The following is a 20599-nucleotide window of genomic DNA, read 5'->3' on the forward strand; positions in this document are numbered from 1 at the left end:
ACACACACACACACACACACACACACACACACACACACACACACACACACAAAATATATTTTAAATGTATGAAAAATTTGCTTACGAATAAGTCATGTTATCTTTATAAATGCAAATTAGTAATGTTATCCAAAAACTAAACAAAACCAAACCAGAAAAAAAACAAACCAGCACATTGAAGCAAAAAATCCAAACTTTAGCTTCAATAATTTATTCATTCGTATTATTCAAGGTTCCTTTAAGTTCACCCAATACCAATACTCAACTGAAAAAAAAATTGATGACGTGATCGGAAATCAGGACGTCCTACTTTTTATTATTGTGTTGGTTTAAGCATGCTACAAATTAAGTTCACATTCCTTCAAATTGTCAAAATTGCTCTTAAAAGTCAACCAGTGCAACGGATTGTGTTTCGCATTGGAGGTCCAAAGCCGGCCAATAACTCAGGAAATGCAGTATATTTACTGCATTGAACATTTTCAAGCCCTGTTCGAACCTTGAAAAATGAAGCACTTTTCAAGAAATGGAAGCAACCCTGAACATGAGTAGCAGGTTAGTGAACAAACCAAACTCTAGTAGATTGTGATACAAATGCAGATATCACACACACACACTTGCATGCACAAATAGAACCCTGTGTGTGTGCGTGTGTGTGTAAAATTGTTACAGTCAAGCAAAGTGTACACAACAGCCCTCACCTGGCCAATCCACTGGAATCAGAAAAGACATGAGATCCCATGTTACAGCCTGTCATACAACTGTCACTTATATTTAACACAAATACATGACACCAAATGACACATTTTATGAAAAATAAATGTTAAGTTTGACAGCTTTTGGAACATATTGATATTAAAGTTCAGCGATCAGTAGGTTTGAGGAAAAAAATTATCGTTCCGATCAGAAGATGGACCAATATATTTATTAAAACAAACACATGAACATCGCCAGTGATTCAAGTAGGCGGGGTTTTTTTTTTGCGAAAGCTATTCTGGTTCAACAGCTGTAAATAAGTCCATCCACTTACTTACCAGCTTTCATTTGTGTAAAATAAAATAAGAGTTTCCCGCAGCAGATCATGGAGGGTATCAAATGTTAGAAAGTTGTAATCGATTCCAGCGAGTCTAGTCTACATATGCACATCTACGCTTGCAACAAGTTGTAAAGATTGATTACGAAGCAGTATCGTAGTTGTTTCGAGTGAGCACATTTAAACGCAGTGAATTAAAAATAGTGAAATAAAACACCCCAACGTGACCAATTTCATTCATTCAAGCATTATTAACACCATCTACGTTTTTTGTGTGTTTTACCAGAGGCGGTGGAGGTGCGTCTGAAGTGTTCGGAGTGTGATTTTCGCTGCGTGCGTGAGCCATAGCTGGAGTGGGAAGGGCTGGATGACCAGCTCCGACTTTCCGACTGTGGGGAAGGGGGCGGTTCGTCCAGTTTTTCAGAGACCGTGGTGGCAGGTCGGCCATCCTCTGTGAAAACACAAGTGCCACAAATACAGTTGAGACTACAAATAATATTCTACTTCCTTTACGAGTAAGGGAAAACATTTTAAAGTCATCTGAATGACGTAAAGAAAAATACTGTGAAAATTGAAAGATCTTTTTTTTCCACAAATAAAAACAAGGATGTGACTCACGGTAGTTATCGAAGACACTTCTGATATTAATTGGATTTATGCTTGAGGTCATGCTACCGTGTGTTCCATTTCTAGTTCTACGGTTATCGTCACCCTTTTCCTAACTGTGACTGGTACCTTTCTGTGGTAGCATTGCAAGAAACACAAAACGAACCAGGGAAAAAGCAAAAAACACTTGTAGTGTTAATTCTTTGAATGTGTTTCACTTTTAAGACTATTTTTTACAGATTTTGGGGGCAGGGGGCTTTGACTCTGTAAATATCCAATAATCAATATTTTGTGTCAAGTATTTCATAGTATTTCACATTCACGCAAAAGGGAACACCATAATTGAAAAATATGTGATTCCTTTTCAAGTGTTGACAAATGTTACTTTCCGCTATACCCAAGAGCATGTTAATTGCATGACCATTTCACAGCGAATGATAATTGACAGCGAGAGTTCTGTGAGCCACATGGCAACATCATTAATTGCTATTCAGTAACCTATTTGTAACCTTGCAAAGTAATTGTTGTCAGATTACATCAATGAGAAGTAACACGTTACATTCGTCGTTACAGGGGGGAAAACAAAAGTACACAAAGTAATGCTTTGTTTTCTAAAGCGTTACCGGCATCACTGACAATAACAGAGTAATAAATCACAAGGATGGTGAGTGTGGGGGTGTTTTGTCACGAGACCTGCCACATGACCTCACAAGACTGAGAGCGGTTGCACGAGGCTTCCAATAACACACACAGATGCATGAGGCTAATTGAGATTTACAGTAATGTGGAACACACTGAGTCGAATTTAAAAAGAGATTTAAAAATATTAACCCCCCCTCGATTTTCAGGTGTTAGCAACGGTTCTTTGTCTTGCATAACAAAAACAATTACAACAATAGGGGGAAAAAAAATACAGGCATCACACATTGATGAAAGACAGTGGTTCAAAACATTTTTTGGCTTGTGTACCCCCCAAACATTTTTGTCATACCATCAGACCCCTCACTCAGACATTTTTCTGATTCTCCAAAAGAAAAACGTGACACAACTGATTATTCGATGAAACACATTTTATTTTGTATTATTAATTTGAAATTGTAATTATTAGCCATTGTTCCTTTGAATGCAAATTAACCACAAAAATAAATGCATTGCCTTGTATTTTAAAGAAATTTAAACTTTATCAGGAACAAAATACTGAACGAGAATAAGGTTCAGAACCACAATAGCAATTTCACTTTCTTTTCATCAGCCATGCGAACTTTAATGAGACACCCGAGTTAACACGCAGCTGTTGTGATTTTTGTTGGGGCGGTGCCACAGGTCCAAATTGAAAGAATGAGTTACGGCATTAAATCTGTCGATATACCCCGAGCAATATGCGCACATACCGCTAGGGGTACGTGTACCCTTGGTTGGGAAACACTGGTTTAAGAGCTGCCTGTGATTATAAACCTAGCAAGCAGGTGGTTTCGTGTGCACATGAAGCTTCGCGAGATTCATCCTTTCTGAACCAATTGGCCCAAGTGGTTCGATAACACAGAGGCTTGATCGCACGAACACTAAGGCCAGGTACACATTAAAATCTTAAAATATGTATTAGATGTATGGTACAGGTTTGCAATTAGTATTCCTTACTGTTGCACTTAGTACAATTTAGCTATGCATCAAGCAATATCTGTCATGGAGCACAAAGTGCAGATGGTGGGGCCGAGATATGTGCTCACTAACCTCTGTTGTTGAAGCGAAACAAGTTGACAAAGGAACTGTACGCCGATCGCAGCGGCGGCTCATCCTGCTCCGGCGTGAGTGGCTTGAAGTGCGTTAGGTGGGAAGGGCTGGTGGGCGAGATGACCGGCGGCTCGACGCTCCAGTTCGATGATGACGACGGCACGAACTTGTCCCCGGATGCCATCTCCTGTAGTCTCCTTTTAGGGTGGATGGGACAGTTTGATTAGACAGTTTTTGAATAAAACATTTGCTCAAATGTTATTATCAATCATTAATGATAATTTATGGGGAGACACTGTTTATGTCCATCCATTCATCCATTTTCTAATCCGCTTATCCTCACAAGGGTTGCGGGCGTGCTGCAGCCTATCCCAGCTGTCTTCGGGCAGCAGGCGGAGTACACCCTGCATTGGTTGCCAGTCAATCGCAGGGCATACATAGACTAACAACCATTTGCGCTCACACTCACACGTAGGGGCAATTTAGAGTGTTCAATCAGCCTGCCATGCATGTTTTTAGAATGTGGGAGGAAACCGGAGTACCCGGAGAAAACCCACGCAGGCCTGGGGAGAACATGCAAACTCAACACAGGAAGGCCGGAGCTGGAATCAAACCCGGTACCTCTGCACTGTGAGGTTGACGTGCTAACCACAGGATCTGCTGCTCCACTGTTTATGTTAAATCATTCAATCCCCATTACGTATAAATACGCCTTGAAAACCCGTTATGGCCGCCTACCCATGATGTATTTATATGTCATTTCCCTTTTTTTCCTGTTTTAATTGCGCCATAGTGTCTGACAACGGATCAGGCTTGTCTGCATTGTAAAGCATTTAAATCTGTCCAGCAGGTGGCAGCGTGTGTCGAGGGAAGAGCCAGTATCATGCTGTAGAACAAGTAGAAGTAGACGGGGGAGGGATGCATGGGCGGAGTTGTCTAGTTGAGATGAGTTGGGTGAAGTAGCGTGTAGTTAGTAGAGAGTGCATTCGAACCAGTAGCAATGGAGAAATGAAAACAATTACCTCGAGAGCATTGCTTTTGGGGAAGAATATCTTCCACTCTGGATAGGGTGGAGGAGTTTTTGTCAGCAGCAAGGTGCTTTTCTCCGCCAAAAAGTAAGAAACAGCTATCAAAAGAGGTGCCATGCATGAACATCATCTGCCTCATGCAAACGCCATACCATGGCGAAAGTGCCTTCGCAAAAGCAAGCAAAGTGAAACCAGAATGCGGTGTAAGACATTTACCCTTGTATCAGGGAAATTGCTTTATTTTGTATCACGCACAATTTTATATATATATATATGCATAAATTGCAGGGTGAGGGGGGACAGACACATGCACGAAATTGCACAATGGAGGGGAAACACACACGTGCTTCCACATGCAAACATACATGTGCACACACTCACTGAACTCATTGTTTCACTTCTGTTCATAGTTCATTTCATCAGTTCAATAGAGTGCAGATAAATATCTTTGCTACAAAAAAGCCTTTTTGTGTTGTTAATGTTGTTTTGTATAAGGAACGTCTTATTTAGATGTTTTGAGATGTCACAAAAGCAAAAAATAGTGGTGCCAAATTGCTAAAGAACAGAAAAAGATAGAACCAAACTTTTTTTTCAGCTGAAAGAAGAGAGTCTCATCTTTCCTTTGGTAGACTGCATGTGTATATTGCAATAGAACACATCTGCAATAGATGCAATTGCAATAGAACATCTCTGAGCCTTGCAAATCAGTCAAAATCCAGTAAAACAGCTGGGATTGAGTGGTTTGCTCCAGTGAAAATGGCTGGAATTGAATGAGTTAATGAGCACGTTGGTAGACTGGTTAGCACGTCCACCTCACAATGCAGAGGTCGTTTGTTTGAAACCGGCCCCGGCCGTTCTGTGTGGAGTTTGAAGGTTCTCCTTGTGCCTGCGTGGGTACTCCGGTTTCCTCCCTCATACCAAAAACATGCATGGTAGGGTTTATTGAACACTCTAAACTGTCCCTAGGTGCGATACTAAGTGCGAATGGTTGTTCGACTTTGTGTGCCTTTGCGACAGGCTGGCATCCAGTTCAGGGTGTGCAAAGCCTGCTGTCCGAAGGCAGCTGGGATAGGCTCCGGTATGTCCACAACCCTTGTGAGGATAAGCAGATCAGATGTATGCATGGATTTCTCACAAGAACAAGTAAATAGATAAATAGATGCACCACTTTATTTCTATAAATCTCTGCCACTGTGTTTATATTTTCAAAAATCACTTCTACAACATTCGAAGAAAATCACAATGTCCCATCATTGGTGAGCTATTTTTAGAACAGAGCACCGCGTTGGTGACCCCTGGAGGGGAGAGTGATCTGCATCACCGAAAAAAACACTCTCAGGGTAGTGCACGGGTGTTGCGAGTGAATTTCCAAACGCGACCCTAATGTTCATGGTTTTGGTTTTTGTAAAACAAATTCCCCTTAAAAATAAATAAATATGAATAAAATAAAAACTATAAAATGAATGGAAATGTCTTAACTGGTCCTGACTTAGAAGGAGGAAAAATAGCAAGAAAAGCTGCAATTTTGCGAGGTAAAATTGCAAACGATGAAATTACGGTCACACATGAAAATCTGCAGTAGAGTGACTCCGCAATAACCGAAATACCAAAGTAACAAGGGGACTTTGTAATTCCCCGAGAGAACCTCAGTGAATTGTCTATTTGATTACATTGTTCAGTACAGTGGTTTAAGAGTTCCTTGAACTTCAAACACAGCAAACATGGCATTACAGAGCTGCACAAACATTTACTACATGATGTAGTGAGATACAAAACAAGCGATTTGCAGCTGAGAACAAGTGACTACTACAAACTAAAAGTGACCACAGTCTGTTGTTATACACCATATTTGACAACAAAAACGGCATCTTCTACGTATACCATGACAACTGAACGTCTCTAAAGTGGCACACACCCTTGAAAACTACACAATAACTCGGTGATAATGCAGTTGAATAGAAATTCACCCTCACGTTGACGCTTACTACTAAGGGACAATCGATTAGTTGGGCTTTATAAGCGTTACATTTCTATTACTGTACTTATCAATTTTCTCCCACGTAACCTTAAAGTACAAATGTGACATAACTCAACCCAAACATCTGTTTAACTTACTCTTTGAAGAACTGTCCGAACATTATACGTCAAGCCATTTGCGATCATCAAATGTCGACAAAATTGCAGAAGTGCTCGCATCACGTTATCCGCCTTGTCATGTGACCATAACAGGCCGCAGCGTGACTGACGTTATGGAGTACTGTACTAAGTGGATGTTTGACGCCTCAGCTGGAACTTGAGACCCAGCCAAATATTAACATACATGTCAAATAGAGTCCCCGTGTCTTGTTCGGGACATTAACGCGATGGCAAAGAAACTTCCTTCCGTGCTATTTTCAGGAAATGCTACCAATCGGCGCAATTTACGTGCCACAAAAATGCTCATTTTTGTAATCATTGAAATCACGTCTTTAGCTTCTCCCACAGCGCAAATGTCAAGTTGGTACATGCTAGCTCACGTTAGCCTCCTATGCTAACCAGCCGGTTTCCCGCAACCTTTTTTTTGCCACATTCTGAACCTGCCTTCGACTTACCCATTCACTTAGAGGTTCGACATCGTTGGTTGAAGACCTCAAACGAGCCAGGCATCCAAAAATTCCATTTCATTGAGCATTTTGGCCGTCCTCAACACACAGATCAGTGGCTTTCAGACTTACTTCACGTCCCACTTAACTACTGAGAGGTAAATAGATGGGTAGACATTACAAGTCGAGCCAGCACAATTGAGAAGTCGATTGGATACGGTTGTTTTGAATTGATTTCATACAGTGAACCATTGTTGACATAAGTATATAAGCAGCATTGTGCAATGAATCCACAAGGTGAAGTGGATAAACCACAAGCTGCAGCATTCACTCATGATGTGTAGCTATATGAATCTTAACTACGTTGTCATCTCCCATCAGTGATTTAGACATACTTTGGAGTCAAGTATATGCTGTACATTGCATCATAGTTAGGGTGTTGTTAAAAGTATTTTCTACATTCATTAATCCGTAGAAGTGAACTGGTTAAAGTGACATAAAACGGGAGACCAGCATCTGCCTACCAAAGCATCTGCCTACCAGACAAACCCTGGGAATCAGCTTAAGTAACCAACTGTAGTAGTTTCTGATTGGTTGCTCGCGGACTCTAAGCGGAAGTACGGCGAAGTTTGTTAGTGTTCAAAAATGGAAGCGGTTGTTGTTTTCGAAATGTTCTCCAATGTAATTGTTTCAGTTGAGTTTCTGTTTTCGTTTCTTGCGTGAAATTGAAAAGGATCTACTCGACAAAGTCGCATGCCGTGTGACTCCATTTGCGTGAGTTAAAGAATTCAGAATCGCTAAAACAACAACAAAAAATGTTGATGGCAAATGCTAACGGCACCGTCGTCTGACTAACAATCAGATTATATCACTATACATTTAAATATACGGTACATGTAAGTGTACTTAAATGTTCAGCTTTAACCCAATGTACTGTACGAGCACCGACGTTTTTGTTTTTTGTTTGCAATTTAGCTACCCAGATACAGTGATGTAATTGTAATGTACATCCAGATACACTGATGGATTTATAAAATTTTAACGTGTATGTTAATTTACAAATACACCAAATACATTTCTGTATATGTAAATATCCACTTGTTGATGAGTTTTTTTTTAAAAAGACACTTTACCAGACAGCTGAACCTTCAGACCAATAACAATAACCTTAAGACTAAAACCAGCAAATTTGACCTGCAAGCTGCGTGGGTAACTCTCTGAGTGTACTATTTTATTTAAATTGTTTTTTTTTGTCTTTCAAGTGACTGCATTTCTCAGTGTAAAACAACGTGATTTTTCTCCAATTATGATGCAATTAAAAACAATGAAGCCTACCAAGGCTTCCAAGAAGGAATTTGCTTCAGCATCCAGGATAAAAAATAAAATGCACAGTGAGTCTCTCTGATTTCTTGAATGACATTTATAAGATTACGTCTGCTAAATGTTAATCTTTTTATTTAATTATTTATTTTGTCCCCCTTCTCTCTCAATGTTCTGCCATACCAGACACCTCCTCCTTCTTCAAGGTCTCATTGAAGACCAACAACAAGGCCCTAGCTCTCGCCGTACAGGCCGAGAAGCAGAAGTCCATGCTACTACAGACAGAGAACCTGCACCTGAGAAGGGAAGCACAGTCTGCATGCTTTGATTTGGCCACCACGAAGCACAAGTACAGGAAACTGGTGAGATTATTTATTTCATCCCATGTGCAGATTTCAGCTCACTGGCTGATTAATACTTTTGCGGAATTTCTCATGAGAATTAGAATTGAGGATCAGTAGTTTTTGTGCCCTCTGTTTGCTTGGATGCACTCATAGATGGATTTAAATCGTTTTAATTGTCTATCTCTACAGCTGACTCGAGTCAGAGAGTTCCCTTTCTGTTCCTATAGTTCATTATTGCACTTATCTCTCTGCCATCATTAGTATTTTTCAGTGCTGTCTTCACAGGAGACATACGAAGCTGATTACTTGTGTGACATCGTGTACGAAAGCAGTTACCTTTTTGAAGCATTCAATTTAAGATGTGCAAACAAGCTCACAATTAAGTCGTTCTTTTACAGCTCCTCATCTTGAAAAACCTTTATCACAGTACTCTCCAACACATGAACATGGTAGCTGAATTATTCCCTGACAGCGTAAGTAGAAATCTTGAAATGTTTTTTGTTGGTATTTTGTGGTGTGTGTGTGTGTGTGTGTGTGTGTGTGTGTGTGTGTGTGTGTGTGTGTGTGTGTGAAAACTTACGTGAGATTGATAGGGTATTGATTCATGGCTGTCTTCACAGTGACCTTCAGAACAGCTTAAAAGAGCCTAATTCTACTGTGAGAAAACAAACAAAAAAGCCACCCGAATGTTTAAATATAACGGCTTAAAATCAGGGCGTGGGACAAGACTGTCAGGTTTTGACGTCTTGCCCAATATTTGTGCATTCGGTACTGTGGCCCTTGGGGTCTAAGCTTTAAGAGGAGGTAATATTGGGGATTTTTGGGAGTCTGGGTTTTAAACAAATATTAAAGTATCCGTATGTTTTTGTTTTTGTTTTTTTTTTTTTTGTGAGTCGTGATCATATTTGTTTTCATTTACCAAGAAGTGGTTCAATACAAGTTATTTTACAAAGTTAAAGGAGACATCTGCATTTGGTGCATGCAGTTCCGAGGTGTCCTATTGACATGGCTATGGTATGGTTTTGACGCATTTTACATAGCGTATGTTTTTGTCTTGCTGAAATTAGCTAGTTGTTAGCAGGCGGCCCAGTCTCATGCAAAATGAGCTAGCACCCATCCTAAACCTCATCCCCCTCACCCTAAGGTCACCCATGATGATGAGGTGGCTCACAATGATAACAAGTTTGACAGCCCTCTTCTAAAGGGACTTAATACGGAATACTATGTATGTTTTGAGCTCTTGATGTACATTTTTGGTAATCTTAAGCGAATGTCTTTTTTGATCTCCCAGGCTCTCTTTGAAGCATCAGAGGACGACAATGTCCTCCCAACTGATTCTGACAATCCTTCAATTGAAAAGTGAGGTTGATTTTTCATTATAATCTGTCATCCTTTATAATATTTAACTTCACTCTAACTGATTGTTGTGACAACCTTCAAAGTGTGGCACCAGATCCTCCAGAAGTTTCAAAGGATTCAGCGGAACTCAGTCCAGAAATGCAACCGGGCAGTCCTGAAAACAACATGCCTGCTGTCTTACCCACTCTGAGCAGAAATGTGTCTACTGGCAACGGTACGTGGGCAGAATTGTTGGGACACCTCTTCATCAATCAATGAATCAAATCATCAGAGATTGGACTGAACACCTTTTTCCATCCTGTCTCTTACGTAATTCTTCATCTTGTGAGAACACGCTGCACAGTTACACTCTCTTGCTTGTCTGTTCTAGCATAGTAGAGATGGTTTAATCCATTAATCAATTCTATCAATTGTATCGAATTGTTAGTGTCTTGAATTATCCATACGGCAAACCTGAGTGCAATACTTGATTTCAACCAATAGAGGGACTCAACTATTCTTAATACTGTAGTACAGTAGAACTCCTCTACAATGAAATCATGTTTGCAGCCAGAAATTTTCATAACAGGGGACTTTTCACTATCACAAATTTTATCACACACACACACACACACACACACACACACACACACACACACACACACACACAAAGTACATGTGTACTCTTTATTTTTATTCCAATAGTGCGTAAGTATGAGCATACACTTATTTGATTTTGTTTAACACTAGTGAAATTTCTAATCACGTGCTAACAATAACAAACACTTCCTGTACTACTACTGTGCAAGCCGGTGTGGTGGTTGCTGTAGTCGTTTCCTAGCTAAGCAGTAGCATTGGCTATGGCAGGGTGAGGTTGGATTAGACTTTTGCGGTAGGCTTGTTTTCGTTGTACTGAACCTCATTGTGAAGCGAGGGTGGAGAAAAGGATTTCGTATTATGCAACAGGGGGACTTTTCATTGTAGGGTGAAGCGGAAAGAGGGAATGGCTTGAATGAATGAAGATTTCTTCACACTAGGGGGTATTTTTGCACATGTAGGTTTAGTTGTAGAGGAGTTTTACTGTAGTCTAAAATAGTGGTGCAGAGTACAAGACAGTAAATTCATTCCGATACGATTGTTAATTACGATGTTTGGGATCTGATTAATCTTGAATAGAACCCCCACATTTTTTTTTCCTGTGAAACCTATCCGTTGCTGTATAGGGGCGATCAAAACTATGCAGACTGTCCAGGACCCCCAAAAATCTGTGACCCATTGCTTTACTTGACTACAGCCGTGACCGCAAGACCATCATAGCCTTTGGAATTAACTTCACTGTTGTTAGTGTAGTGGTTCACACAAGGCTAATTTCGAGCAAGGGGAATTTACCCTGGAACTCGGAACTTTAGGTATCTCATGATTAAGGTCGTACTTTCTTGATGTTCAAGAACCTTTGAGGTAGTGTCTGCAATATCGAACTTAGCTGATGAGAAATTTCTGGTTCCAGGGCTACAAATATCAAAAACTAAAACATCCTGGAAACTTAGGTGGGCATGTTTATTTTCTTTAACTGGTAGGGAGAGTGTTCCAATACTTTTGCCTATCCTGAAAGCATGTGTTTGTAGCTGCTCTGTTAGGTCACTGAGGCATTGATTTGTGTTCCTTTCCACGACTCCACAGCAAAAACAGATGACGGGAAAAGGGATTCAAACCAGCAGACACTCCAGATGGAGTCAGCGCACCAGTCCAACAACTTAAGGGAGGAAGTGAATAGGCTGTCAGCTAGGTTCTCTCGGTCTGGTTTCGACCGCAACTCTTTGCCGTGTCGACTGAGCAACCCAACATCTTCAGCTTTGACTAGTACTGAAACACCGTCTCCCTCTGCTGGAGTCAACGCTCCTTGTGATCTTATGGAAGTTGTGCCAGAGCATACCGTGGTCTTCAATACAACCATGGAGATGACTCAAAGTAATGCTTCGGAAATTGTCATTCATCGTTCTGCGGAGGAAAAAACACTCCAGAAACCGAAATGCAAGAAGAAAAAACAACGTAATGTTGTCGCTTCAAGGCCAACAGACAGTTCACAAGTTTTGGATGAGGCAAATTCGAGTGTGAAAGTCACACCGCCTGAGCTTAGTGACACTGCCTCGCACACAAAACACCAGGCACCAGAAAGTTTGGACAAGCATCCTAAAGCGGAGTCTCAAAGTAAGCTCACATCGCGTATTCCCAAAAGGGTGAAATCCAGAGTTGGCGGCCATCAAAAGGGAAAAAGCACCAAGTCAACATTGGATTCTGCTGATTTTGTCTGTCCTGCCTTGGATGATGACGTCCTTTCCTTTGCACCCAACCAAAACGAGGAGTTACCCATAGAGAAGGATTCCTCGAAAAAAACAAAGTCAAACATTACATATAGGAAGTACACAAAGAAAAGTCAACGGAGGTCCTCGATCAGTATGACGTCAGTGTTGTCACCTCATGACCGAGAGACTGGAGGCTCCACGGTGGACCACAATGAGAGGACAGACAGTTTTGCAACTGCAGAGTTGGAGGAACCAAGCCATTCCACAGGTGGATATGAACCACAGGTAAATGCTGAGTCTGCCCCAACCTCTCAAGGACATCCCAACTCAAGGTGCAGAAAGACATTTGTTATATCTGTGGATCACCCTGCACGCATCAGAAAAGAACCAGAACTATTGTCAAAAGATCACGAGTCCTACCACGATGTAGAAGAATCCTTGCGGCCCTGCGCAACCACAGATGGAGGTTCTGTTGCACCAAAGCCAAGCTCCTGTAAGCGTCCTTGGGAGTCCACTCAGAATCAAGGAAGCCTCCCAGTAAACTTGTCTGACAGTGATAACAGGGACGACATACTGCCACGGGAGGAATCCTCGGCTGCAGGTTATGAGTTTCAGAAGCCCAAAAAAGCAAGAAAGGAGGTCTCGAGGAGATCCAGCAGGGAAAAATCACATTTCAATCATGACTCTAGCGATCATGCAAAGAACAAGAACAACAAAAAACAACACCATGACAAAGGTGTTTGTCCTGCGGAGGATGTGGTTTATCTTCCGGATCCCCCTGACTCCTCTTTCTGTAATGTGTTTGCATTCTTGGATGATCCTTATGCACACAGTGAAGACATACTTAAGTCAAAGTCCTGGGCGGATAGGAATTCTAAACGGTACCGTAAGACGTCCAAATACTGTCCACCAGACAACAGCGCAAGAAATCTGAGGAAGACATTTGTCGTTTCCGAGCCGAAAATGCCTCCTATCAACACAATGACGATGTTGTCCAAAGAAATGGCTGCGGATGCGGGTGAAGGTGAAGCACCTCGTCAGCATTTGGGTGACCTGCTCACTGATGAGACGCCACCATGGATGAACAGCTCAATTGCAGACACGGAGCCTGGCTCTTTAACTTGTAGTCCTAAAAAACGTGCCTCAAAGGGGCGACAAGTGGTGGAGGAGACTGCCTTGATCACGCCTGTCTCTTCTCCAGGTGAGTTGACAATGAAGTTTAGGCCACATAAACTGTGATTTTTTTTTTTTTTGTACAGTTGATCCATTGAGCCGAAACACACTCTGTTCCTGGAGGATGTTCGACCTTTTGTTAACTTTTTTTTGTTTTTTTGTGTGGGTTAGAACGAGCCATGGGCTGATATTAAATTCTCATGGTATGCTACCTGTGAGCAAAAATGAACATAGTATTTAAATTGCAGCTCTAAAATGTCCCATTTTTGAAATATTTGGGTAAATCAAAACGACTTTCTTTCTATTTGACACAATCTACTTGATTTTTAAACAAAATGTGGAATATTTGGTGCATTAAGAAATGTAACATAAGTTGAAATGAATCACTGTTACATTTTTCTTCTGTTTTAATTCTTCTAAGCAACTCACAGTGTCCCACCACTGGTAAGCTATTTTGAGGACAGACTTGGGGATAACTGCTCCTCACTGGCACTACATTTTATATATAGTTTAGCTGGTCTGGGAATCCCTTTGTGGGTTCCTATAGTGGCACTGAAGGAGAAAACTAGGACAAACGTACTGCACTATATTTTATAGTACAGCTGGGTATGCTGCAGTTGGTACATTGTTTAAGCAGATTCATCACAGCCGCGTTCACCGACATTTCCCTTTCGTTTGTGGATGCACAGGTAGAAATGATGGAAACTCTGGACGTTGTCGTATGCCACTCCACTCCGCTTTGCTGGAGCGCTCCCTAGAATTTGTCGTAAATTTAATACAGGAGACCCTCCTCCATTGTTTGTTTGCTTGTCTCATTTCCACTCATGTCTTCTCTGGTTTTTGTAGTTCCCCACAGTTGTGGTCATGAAGTGTAAGGAGTACTGTAGTTCAAAGGGAAAAACCACAACCCTGCAAACTTGGCATATTTACTTGACATAAAGCAGTTAAGCAGTGGCTGTGTGTGACTGAGAAAACGGTGTTGTGTGTTACAGCAAGTCGAGCCTTAATGTCAGTGACCAACACCATTGCTAACCCAGATAAAGAGAACCAAGGGAGAGGCAGGAGATGCAAGGGCGTCGTCAGTTACAAGGAGCCATCCCTGCACAGGTGAGTCTCTGTTCACCGTGAAGTCCATTGGCGTAAAAAAAAGAAGACGAAACAACGGCTTACGTTTTCTGTTTGTTTTTTTGGGGCAGCAAAATGCGCCGTGGAGATAAATTTACCGACACCATGTTCCTAGACTGTCCAGTTTTTAAAGGCCGTCAGAAGAAGAAGAAGAAAAACAAGTCATCGTCGCAAGTGCCCATTAGCAAAGAATGATTTTTGCTTCTTCTTTACTTAATTTTTTTTTTAAGTTTTATGTTGGCTTTAATGCGCATTCAGTATGTTTAATAAACATATTCTACTGACTGTGCGTGAAGTTGGAAATGTCAAACACAGCCTCCAACCAACGCGTCTGTGTTGGTTGGAGGCTGTTCATAAATGATTCAGAGCTGCTGGTTCATCTGAGACATTGCCTATTGTTTCCCATGTGAAGGTCACATTCTGTCCAGTCTGGCTGGACACAGCTGTTTGGTGGGTACAAATGTGTGAATTTGCTTTACATAGGTTACTGTACTGTTTGTATTGATTCACCATCGGCATCGCAATGGGTGATTGTGGTTTTATTTTGCTGCAGCTTTGTTTTGCATTTTTCTTTTAGTCCGTGTCTTGCTGTTTTCTGCAACTACTTTCCGTCGGTTAACCCCTAAAACAAGAAAAGACTCCCTGCCAAAATGGAGTCAAAGCAGCTGAAAAGAAATGTTGAATTTCTCTTGTGAGTATATGCATTCAGACTGAAAGAAAGTATAAAATGTAGATGCCAATGCTTTTGTTTTCCTCATCCCAGTGATGAATATATTGGGCAGAAATTCCGAGAGAATTCTTTTGACCCTACGGGAAAAGGAGCCTCCACAGTGCTTGATGACCTGGTAAAATAAAAATAGTCGCACCTTAGTGAATACCATCACCAAGGCCAAACAACCCAAACACAGTTTTGTAAATCGTATGGACGGACACTTGGCTCCTGCACGAGCCAGGAGGACAAAGTACATTTAAGTAACGTGCTCATTGCAGAGTCCAACTGGCTTAAGTTACTCAACTGCATGTCTCCAATAAAGTGATCATAGCCTACTGCCGCTTGTTGGAATGAATTGTAATCCATAACAGGTGGTTTGACGAGAGGAACAATGGAAAGAGCTGCTTTTGCTCATTTTAATGAACAAATGGTTAAAAAATACAATTAACACAGGCATATTGTTCCCTACCGACCAATGCCGTCAAATGGCGCCGCCACTCTGACAGGTGGTTTGACGAGAGGAACGATGGAAAGAGCTGCTTTTGCTCATAATGAACTGCTTTTGCTCATAATGAACAAATGGTTAAAAAATACAATTAACACAGGCATATTGTTCCCTACCGACCAATGCCGTCAAATGGCGCCGCCACTCTGCAAAGGCACTCAAGCTACAGGCCGGTATCATCCTCATTTGCTGGCTTCCATTCAACAGCCCCTGGCCTGTTGAATGACAGCTTGTTTATCAGGTGTAAGTGAATATGAACGCACAGATGTGTGCATGAAGCGGGCAAACAATAATTTCCATAAAAAAGTATGGGGATTTACAAATTTGGTTGGATTTGTCCGTGAAGATACGCATACATTTACGCACAGTTCAAACCGGGGCATATTCTCCAGTTCGCACTCAAGTCAATTCCTTACGTGACATTTTTGCTCACTTTTAAGACAAGGCGATTCTCCGTTCTCTGTGATTCGGTGAAGTCCAGCAATCGATTAAAAGAATTGCAGCGTGCGCCTCAGTGTCATATCTTTGATCCATTTTGTTGCTATTTTAGGCTCACTATGATCTCGCCATCAGCGTTGCTGTTTGGTGGCTGGAGGAGGAGCCAGGATCCAAAACACGGGACAAAGATCTCATGTAGGGTTTCTGCCATCTTTTAGTCTGAGGTTTCAAATTATTAAAACACTTTAAAGGAGACATTTATTCACAGTTGAAGGCCGTTAAGAGGTTACATGTGAAAAGGTCTCTGGCAAAATTTAATCAAATTACCCAAAGGCAGAATACCATCGAAACTAGTAGAGATAACAAAAATTGTTTGAATAAAGAAAAAAAAAAATCAACTATTGGTAAAGAGGTAGGTATGGGCATATGGCTTTCATTATAGTTGAAGTTGAAGTTTATTGAACATACAATACAATAACAAATAGTGATGACTATAGGCAGAGATAGTGTTTGTGACTATGTCTACTCAGTGTTGCCAGTTTAGTAACTTTTTGTACCACTTTAGCAACAATGTTTCAAATCGCGATGAGCAACAAATCTTGGAACTTGATGGTGTTCTTTGAGATTTAGAGACTCTCCAGAAGAGAGGATGTTCACCCCTCTGCATCCATATTGCAAATGAAAAGCACTTTTGTGAGGCCACCAATGCCTTGTCGAAGTTCTTGTGTAAAATAGTGTTAATTGATTTGCCCAGCTGTTTTGTAACAGAGAATCTTGATTAGATGAGCTCATCTAATCAAGTCTTTATTCAATCAAGTCACACAAGTTTGTCATTATATACATTTAGATACCATAAATCAGAAACGGGTAACTTAAATGATGGAGGGGGCCACAATTTTTTGTTAGCACCACTGGGGTTCCCACATAGGACAGCACACAGTACGTACTTCTGAAACAGATGTATGACAAAAATGGCAATTGAAATAAGCAGCGTTTGACATTAATGGTGGCCCGATGGCCCGGGGCCACCATGTGACTATTGGGCCAATCGAACTTCACTTATCCTGGCCCGACCGCGCCACCAATCCAAATTTCATGAATTAAAAAATAAGATGAAAACGACATGCTCTTGATTTTTTTTAATATGGACTGTTCAATATTGGGCGGCCCGGTGGTCCAGTGGTTAGCGCGTCGACCTCACAGTGCAGAGGTACCGGGTTCAATTTCATCTCCAGCCTCCCTGTGTGGAGTTTGCATATTCTCCCCGGTGCTCCGTGGGTTTTCTCCGGGTACTCCGGTTTCCTCCCACATTCCAAAAACATGCATGGCAGGCTGATTGAACACTCTAAATTGTCCCTCGGTGTGAGTGTGAGCGTGGATGGTTGTTCGTCTCTGTGTGGCCTGCAACTGGCTGGCAACCGGTTGTGGGTGTCCCCCTGCTTACTGCCCAAAGACGGCTGGGATAGGCTCCACAGCACCCCCTTCGACCCTTGTGAGAATAAAGTGGCTCAGAAAATGGATGGATGGATGTTCAATAGTTTCAGTTTTATCCACTTAAATTTTTCATTTATTCTTGTTCTTTTTACCTCCTCGCTGCACGTTCGATCACCATTCAGTGGCTCATTGTGTGCTCAGTACGCAACTGTATTTTTCGCACCTAATTAGAAGGTGCAGTATCAAAAAACGGGTCTATTTGAATACATTTTCATACATTAAGCGCATTGGATTATGGTGTGCATTATTTTTGTGAAGCATCGTATGTTAAATAGTTGATTGTAATTATGCCGTATGTTTATTGTATAGGTTTGACGATATTCCACTAGGTTCACACCAAATATCGTGTCTTGCGTGCTTTTGTTCGCTGTGCAGCTACATGGGGGTTAAGATTGGATTTTGTGTCGACAGATCTAATTAGTAGGGTTGTACGAATAGGAATATATTTACAATGCTGAAAACATATACAGTACCTGCTACACGAATTTATTCTCAGACTGAGACCTGCTAGCGATTAAATGGGGTTGAGAATGATCATAAAAATGTGAATGCCAATGTAAATAGGAAGGAATTTGAATTTAAACTGGCCAACGGAAAAGCCGACTTCCTCTCTTCGCCTTTCATTACAAACAAGTGTTGATTTACCTCATACCTCGAAAAAACATTTTAATAGATTTTTGAGAGCTGTGTACCACTTAAAATCAATTCGACGTCAGTAAGCACAACCAGAATTAATAGAGAAGGCTCACCGTTTTATAAGGTGCACTGTCGTTTTTTTGGGACAAAATGAATAGACTAAGTGGACCTTGTAGTCTGAAAAATATGTTACGTGCATTTTGGCCACTTCAATATTTCATCCACAAACAGGCCTACATATAGAATTTTACATTTCACCAAGTAAACAGCTGAAGCTAGATCTAGTTCAAGCCTTTATTGAGCTTCACAAAAAAAAAAAAAAAAAAAAAAAAGTTAAAAAAACATAGTTGAATCCTGTGCTTTGCGAAGACAAGCCTTGACCGTCTGCCCACAACACTTCGGCATGGATAAGCAAGGTTTAATAAACAATTTTTTTTTTTAAATTACCGGGAATTCATTCTTTCTTGCCTACCCAAAGTTGACTTTGAGTGGCTAAAAAAGAAAGAGTTTGTTTCTTGAACAAAGTGACTACTGCAGTTTTACCTTGGTTGTTTGCAACAATTTTTCCCTCATAGAAAAGTACCACTATTTATTGTACATACGTGGCATATAGATACTAAGAGGGAACTGTAGTTTCAGCCTTGTAAAGCTGTTGGGCCATCATTTTTTCATTTCTGTTTATCATATGTGAGGTATTCCCACATACATAGAGCAACAGCCTTGACGGTAATGTTGCTGAGTGTCCCGTTTTTCTCGAGCTCTATTTACATGTATGGATGACAATCCTTCCACCGTGATAGGATGAATCCTATTGACACAACCAACAAGAGGAGCGCCACGTTGGCTTTTCCGGGGAGTCATGCTTGTTTTGTGGCAGCGGCACAATGACACCCAGAGAGGAGAGAAGACTCCTGCGGGATCTCTGCTGACAGCGGGCTTGGTTTCTATAACAAGCATGGTATATAAGCATTGTGCTCCGCCAACAAACTACCACCAATTGACACCACCAACATGGGGAAGGTCCGATTTGTTTTTATTTTTTAAATTTCATTCCACAGATAATATTCTGTTTTGAATTTGTTTCGATATGTTTTTCACTCCAGATCATCTTCTACGAGGACAAGAACTTCAGAGGCCCCCACTACGAGTGCACTGGCGACTGCACCGACCTGCAGGCCATGCTCGAGCGCTGCCGCTCAATCCGCGTGGAAAGTGGCATGTTCATGCTCTACGACCGTCCTGGCTACATGGGCAACCAGTGTTTCCTGAACAGAGGCGACAACCCTGACTATATGGGAACGACATGTATGAACGACAGCGTGCGCTCGTGTCGCCTCATCCCTATGGTAAGGCCTCTAACACATCTCTAGACCTCTGTACCTCTAAAAAAGAATGCTCAGTTTTGAGATATATTATTGTTAGAGGAATTTATGAGCAAAATTGTATCATGTTTAAAGTTTCATTTAATTTGGACACATCTAAACGTTTGGGCGCGTATCCAGCACTTCCAAATGCCTGTGCACAAAGGCGCCGGCCACCTGGCCGGAGGGCTGTTGAAGTCCACAATTAGCACGTCAATGCAGGTGGGCAATCACAGGGGAGGGGGCGAAACTCGGTCACAAAAGGGGAATGAATAATTTGGGAACAGCGGTTGAACAACAAAAGACGAGTTGAGAACACCCGTCGCGCCCAGGCGACATTTGTCGTCCGCGAAGTCTGCAACATGTTGATACAGTGTGGACCAGACAGAAAGGCGCCAATGTACTGGTGGTTCAAAGCTTAAACTCAGGTAACCAATCACTACCGAGGGGCCGGACCGGGGGTGCGGTATGCAAATGTCGGGGGCAGTGTTTTCCTTGTATGTTACAATAAAAGTCGAAATTGGCGGGAAGGGAGCTCGAGAGTGTGATCCGCTTGCAGTCCCCCCCCCCGCCGATATTGAAGACAATTTTCCTGTGTGCCGAGTCATTTCTTTAACTTTTTCCGAGAAAATCTCTGACAGAAACTTGGCGTTGTCGGCAGGATGATGCGCTTGTTCGAACGGATTTGAGGTTTTTTTTTGGACTCTCTGATTTCCTCCGGTGGACGATCCGTGGCTGATCGCGCGTTTTGCGCCTCCGAAGTCAACCAGACCTCGTGGAATTTACCTGAAGGAGCCAGCCGCGCACCGGACGCCGTGAGGAGCGAGCAAGCGCCATCATCCAACGGACCTGGGTTCAGCTCGGCATCGGGAC

The 20599-nt window shown here is 41.7% G+C and overlaps 3 protein-coding genes across 9 annotated transcripts in view; 2 read left to right on the top strand and 1 right to left on the bottom strand.

Annotated features, from left to right (window-relative positions):
- Positions 1 to 620: 620 nt before the first annotated feature.
- On the bottom strand, positions 621 to 7156 carry LOC109520002 (1-phosphatidylinositol 3-phosphate 5-kinase-like). Of its 2 annotated transcripts, none has more exons than XM_019876925.1 (4): positions 6511 to 6874; positions 3368 to 3564; positions 1314 to 1481; positions 621 to 710 (listed from the first exon to the last, which is right to left on the bottom strand). In XM_019876925.1, exons 1-4 carry the CDS (start codon positions 6531 to 6533, stop codon positions 670 to 672), a joined length of 429 nt encoding a protein of 142 aa, XP_019732484.1. In that variant the 5' UTR covers positions 6534 to 6874; the 3' UTR covers positions 621 to 669. The 2 variants fall into 2 exon arrangements, with proteins under 2 accessions (XP_019732484.1, XP_019732485.1); XM_019876926.1 differs by lacking the exon at positions 6511 to 6874 and adding an exon at positions 6987 to 7156 and having other exon boundaries at positions 626 to 710.
- Positions 7157 to 7578: 422 nt separating this feature from the next.
- On the top strand, positions 7579 to 14865 carry sgo2 (shugoshin 2). Of its 4 annotated transcripts, none has more exons than XM_019876960.1 (10): positions 7579 to 7751; positions 8240 to 8368; positions 8484 to 8659; positions 9040 to 9114; positions 9933 to 10000; positions 10084 to 10214; positions 11660 to 12635; positions 12699 to 13483; positions 14448 to 14562; positions 14652 to 14865. In XM_019876960.1, the coding sequence occupies exons 2-10, from the start codon at positions 8284 to 8286 to the stop codon at positions 14773 to 14775; spliced, it is 2535 nt and encodes an 844-aa protein (XP_019732519.1). In that variant the 5' UTR covers positions 7579 to 7751; positions 8240 to 8283; the 3' UTR covers positions 14776 to 14865. The 4 variants fall into 4 exon arrangements, with proteins under 4 accessions (XP_019732519.1, XP_019732517.1, XP_019732521.1 ...); XM_019876962.1 differs by having other exon boundaries at positions 7580 to 7751; positions 11660 to 11884; positions 12140 to 13483; XM_019876958.1 differs by having other exon boundaries at positions 11660 to 13483.
- A 102-nt stretch (positions 14866 to 14967) lies between these two features.
- LOC109519954 (gamma-crystallin B-like) overlaps positions 14968 to 20599 on the top strand; it is a 13445-nt gene continuing 7813 nt past the window's right edge. The window contains exons 1-3 of one of the 3 annotated variants that reach the window (XM_019876837.1): positions 14968 to 15271; positions 19166 to 19385; positions 19469 to 19711. In XM_019876837.1, coding sequence (XP_019732396.1) covers positions 19377 to 19385; positions 19469 to 19711 — 252 coding nt within the window. In that variant the 5' untranslated portion in view covers positions 14968 to 15271; positions 19166 to 19376. Of the gene's footprint in view, positions 15272 to 18804; positions 19386 to 19468; positions 19712 to 20599 lie in introns of those variants that run through there. The other 2 variants (XM_019876838.1, XM_019876835.1) reach the window with 2 other exon arrangements.

The sequence above is a fragment of the Hippocampus comes genome, unplaced genomic scaffold (assembly GCF_001891065.2).
Source record: "Hippocampus comes isolate QL1 unplaced genomic scaffold, H_comes_QL1_v1.1 scaffold110, whole genome shotgun sequence".
In the NCBI taxonomy this organism is placed as follows: Eukaryota; Metazoa; Chordata; class Actinopteri; order Syngnathiformes; family Syngnathidae; genus Hippocampus; species Hippocampus comes.